This window comes from Triticum dicoccoides, chromosome 3B (assembly GCF_002162155.2).
Source record: "Triticum dicoccoides isolate Atlit2015 ecotype Zavitan chromosome 3B, WEW_v2.0, whole genome shotgun sequence".
NCBI lineage: Eukaryota > Viridiplantae > Streptophyta > Magnoliopsida > Poales > Poaceae > Triticum > Triticum dicoccoides.
Genome location: NC_041385.1, coordinates 829,566,774 through 829,571,512, shown reverse-complemented (window position 1 = coordinate 829,571,512; position 4,739 = coordinate 829,566,774). Strand labels below are relative to the sequence as shown.

At 44.9% G+C, this 4,739-nt stretch overlaps 1 protein-coding gene across 1 annotated transcript; it reads right to left on the bottom strand.

Annotated features, from left to right (window-relative positions):
- Positions 1-265: 265 nt before the first annotated feature.
- On the bottom strand, positions 266-4,531 carry LOC119278742 (protein DETOXIFICATION 40-like). Its single transcript, XM_037560078.1, has 7 exons — positions 4,183-4,531; positions 2,101-2,732; positions 1,934-1,990; positions 1,609-1,847; positions 961-1,079; positions 759-845; positions 266-509 (listed from the first exon to the last, which is right to left on the bottom strand). The coding sequence occupies exons 1-7, from the start codon at positions 4,450-4,452 to the stop codon at positions 426-428; spliced, it is 1,488 nt and encodes a 495-aa protein (XP_037415975.1). The 5' UTR covers positions 4,453-4,531; the 3' UTR covers positions 266-425.
- Positions 4,532-4,739: the final 208 nt, after the last annotated feature.

The window sequence follows — 4,739 nt, the reverse complement described above, 5'->3', positions numbered from 1 at the left end:
AGAGAGAGAGAGAGAGAGAGAGAGAGAGAGAGAGAGAAGTCTATGACCTCGTGTTATCGTAAAAAAAGTTTGAAATCTTGAATTTTTAGATAATAGAGAATTTTATTGCCACACCTCTACATGATAGATGCATATAGCCTAACTTATTACAATATTGATTACAAAATTGCCAGACAGTGGCCTTACTAGTAAGAGAGAAAGATCAATAACATCAAGACAGTCAAACGAAAGAAAAATCTAACTTGCCAACCATGTCTACTCTACATACTAAGAAGCATATGATTGTCAGGCCAACCAAATTAGTACATAAACTCTCCGATAATCCACTGAAGAATCAAGTCACATGGATTCTATCGCTCCCAGTCAATGCCTCATGCGGACAGCAAATCTCAAACCCAAAGCAATTATGATTCTCCGGCGATCCACTAGTTATCATCTGTGACGCCAACAAGAAGGGGCTCCTTCTTTGTATCATCCCACTTGTTCAATCTTTTTTGTGCCTCCTCTACCTGAAGGTTACACAAACATAAAAACACAAATGCAATTACATATTATATCTTTATTATGACATATTTTAGATAATTTACATCAACATATACTGTCAAGAAGGAGCAGCGGTGAGCAAGCAAGTGATCGACTAAATCTTCGGACCTCAGGTAGTTTAACTTCGTTTTCATCATTAACATTTTTGTGCAAAATAAATACATATAACTATAAAATTAAGCTTGCTGCTCTATAGGTTAAGTAACAGGGATTACCTCTTTGCTCCAATCAGTTCTAATGGTGACCCACAACAGAATGGCAGTCTGCATGGCCGTTCCTCCAATCATGCCACCCCAAAGGCCCTGTGAGTAGGCACATGATTCCATCATGAAATATAAGTTAGAAGATATAGAGAACTGAATATTTCTTCATGCAGGATTTTTATATACTCTTAGAGTTTACAGATAAATCCATTACCTTTACGCCAAAGTTGAAGACAAAACCAAGAAGAACACCAAGGGGAACACCTACGATGTAGTAGCAGCCGACGTTGACGTAGGCAACAAATTGTTGCCACCCGCACCCAACAGCAACACCTGATATCTCTATGCATGTCAGTAAAGTTCAATCACCATGTATATATGTTAAGATAGAGCTTGGATACAATGTTTCACACACAATAAAATTGTCCTAGCACTAGAATTGGAATCAAAATCAACCTGCCCTGTTGCTTGAATAATGCAGTTGACATGAGCACTTTTCTGAAAGATTGTGCTAATGTACTACTCCCTCCGTCCCATAATGTAAGTCAATAATAAAGATAGTACGAGAGAAGTGATTCAGGACCATGGTTCAGCCGAACCTATGGTCTATGCCGTACGATTTAACATCCTACTACATGTGGATCTGTGACATGCATACAAACTATATTTTTTAATCAACCATGCATGGATCCTTATGAATAGACATGCATGCGAACTGCATTTTTTAATCAACAATGCAAGAATCCTCATGAATAGTATCTAGAAATCAATGGTGCCGAGCGTAGGTTCGGCTGAACCATAGTTCCGTACGACATTTTCGAGATAGTACCATGTTGGCGTGCAGAAATATTGTAAAATTTACCTGACAGTACAGGTTGGATGCCATTTAGAATGATGGTGATGGCGAGCAGCGGGCAGAGATCCGCCACGGCGTCGGAAACTCTTTCACCATCTGTGAAGATGTAGCTGATATAGTTACGGAAGCACATGATCACAACAGCAAGGACGGCGGCGATTATTGCAGAGAGCACCGTCACGACCCAAACCGAGAAAAATGCAGACTTGGGGTTGCCGGCACCAAGCTCATTGCTCACTCTAACACTGAAGTGAAACATTGTCCATTAGCTTATCTATAGTTAAGTAACTAATTATTTTGTTTCCAAGTCATTCCATTTAGAGTCACGAACCTTGCGGCGGCGTTGAAACCTATTGATATCATGAACACCCAAGCAGAGATTGTCAAGCTGCACAAGTCGCAAGTTAATCAGCACTCAATAGATTGATTACTAGGTATATTATTAAGTACAAGTTACAACCCAAAAATAATGAACACGTGCAGATAAAGGGGACTCACCACACCGAGAGGGAATCCAGGGAAAGCTCCGGGTTAGGCAGCAAGCCAGCGATGAGCACCATGACCTGGTAGTACCATGTCTCAAGGCACAACATCACAGCGGACGCGGCGGAGAGCTTCAGAAATTCCGGCAACCCGGAGAAGGCCTTGATAGTGAACCCTGTCCATGTCCGCCGGCACGTCGGGCTCATGATGATGTACGCGAACTGCGCCACCACAATGATCCACCAGCTCAGGCTCAGCACCAGCGACGCGCCGAGCAGCCCGAGACCAACCTTGTAGACGACCACCCAGCTGAGCAGCAGGTGCAGCACGAGCGCCGCCGTGGAGATGTAAGCGCTGGGGAGGACGATGCTCTGCGCCTGCAGGAACTTTTGGATCGGGAAGTTGATAGCGTAGGCGAAGATCTGAGGGATGAGGCCGTACACGAAGATGGACGCCGCGCGGGCTATCTCGGGCGACTGCCCCAGCAGGAGGAGGAGTGGCTCCGAGAAGGCGTAGATCACGGCGAGAGGCATGCCGGTGCAGCAGAGGATAACGGCGGAGCGTTGTAGGTAGGTTCCGAGCATGTCGTACTTGTGTCCACCGTAGGCTTGTCCGCACAGGGTCTCCACTGCACTACCCATGCCCAGCTGCAAAACATATTGTCTTGTTACTGTCATAAAAATGTTTTTCGATCACATTTTTTTTTCTAAATCACATCACAAGTCTTTTCTCCATGAAAATATGTACGCATGCATAACACATGAACATGCAGTAGCTAGGCTGCTAGGGCAAATACATCCATATACTATGCCAATCACGTGAAAACTTTTCTCTCTAGGACGTGCCAACTACTCAACGAGTCAAATTTATCTCAAGTCGATCGTCATTGCAGTCCATCAACCACTCATCCATAAATAAAAGAATCCCATGACACACGATCCAAGCTCGTGGCAATAAACAAAACGTCAACCGGTACTCTTTTGGTCAAATCAACGCCAACTCTTTTGGTCAAAACAATCGTCCATTGGTGACAAGTTAATTGAACGGCGCATGCATGCATGTGCGGAGCGGCTTGTTGGGCGTGCAATTATTGCATGCTTTAGCCAACCATCGCAGCACTAAACACGGGATTAGTTGTCAGATTATGGATAAGAGCGAGAAAAAGGCCTATTTCACACGGCTCGACATATTCCTTGGAGCTTTCCCCGCGCGTCTTATTTGCCGCCGTGCAGTACAAAATTTTAATACGGACTACATACGAAACGAAATGAGTGAACCCGCACTCTAAATATGTCTATATACATCCTTATGTATAGTCACATGAAAACCTCTAAAAGGTCTTATATTTTGAAATAGAGGAAGTACACCGGTATGTTATTAGAGGATCTAAGTAGCAAGTTAAAATGGTATATGGCCACCCCTTTTGGACAAATGAACACCGACTAATGACGGATCAATTTGAACATTTCGATGTACTCGAACTATCATTTGTGCCTACTCTCTAGACCAAAATGAAGAATGTCATCAAAGAGTGATTCGGTGACACAAATATCACACATACGCCAGTGATTTAAGGAGGTTTTCCCGCGGTATAATTTTGTTTCATATATTTTATAATTTATTATTTATATTTATAACCAAAATATGACTCAAAATATGGGAGACCAATAAACTCCGATGGAAAAAGTACTACCTCTATAACATAATATAAGGCCTTTTTTTTACATTGTCACGGTGTCAAAAAAACGTCTTATATTGTGATGTGGAGGGAGTACTGCCTAAACAAAATGGAGAATGCCATCAAACAGTGATCCGATTAGGCAAATATTTCACTTACGCCAATGATTTGAAAATGGTTTTCCGCCACATAATTTCTGTGACATATAGTTTGTATTTTGTCAGATAAACTGATAGTCAAAGTATGACTCTAAATACAGGAGATCACCAACAAACCCCGACAGAGAATGTGCTAGTATCTAGACCGAAATGGAGAATGTCATCAAGGAGTGGCCACTTAAGCAGATATTACACGTACGTACGCGAGGGATTTAAAGTAGAGACGAGATGGAGGTGAGCGTGCGTGTGTGCGTAGCGTACCATGAGGCCGTAGGCGAACATCTGGACGCCGGTGTTGCCGAGCGAGGCGGCGGCGAGCTCCAGGCTGCCGAGGTGGCCGGAGAAGATCTGCGTGGACATGGACATGAGGAAGTTGATCATGTACATGATCACCGCCGGCACGGCCAGCCGCAAGAGCATCCCGAGCTCGATCGCCCCCGCCGCCCACATGCGCTCCGCCCGCGGCGCCGACGAGTCCGTGAGGATGCTCTCCAGCCGAGCCGACGCGCCATGCTCGTCCCCGCCGCCCATGCTCGCCCTCGCAGGACAAAAGGCTCGGCTGGCTCAGCTAGCGCGGCGAGGAGCTCGTGGGAGTGTGGGTGTGTGTGCTCCCTCGTCGTTGACTGTTATCGTCCCCAGGCCGATGTGTATATATAGTAGTAATGGCTTGGCTCCGGGAGGTTTGCAATTTGTTGTTTGTCTCTAGCAAGCCTGTTGGCTGGTTGGTGTCATACTTACTCCATGAGATGGCACGCCGATATGAGATATGATGCGGATTTTGTGCGCCTACGCGTACCTGCCTGCCTCACTATCGTGGT

Coding starts and splice junctions, on each gene's coding strand:
- LOC119278742 (XM_037560078.1), bottom strand. CDS start 4,452: ATGGGCGGCGGGGACGAGCATGGCGCGTCGGCTCGGCTGGAGAGCATC. Junction 2,733..4,182: donor TGTTCGCCTACGGCCTCATG/GTACGCTACGCA, acceptor TATGTTTTGCAG/CTGGGCATGGGTAGTGCAGT. Junction 846..960: donor TCTTCAACTTTGGCGTAAAG/GTAATGGATTTA, acceptor GCCTACTCACAG/GGCCTTTGGGGTGGCATGAT.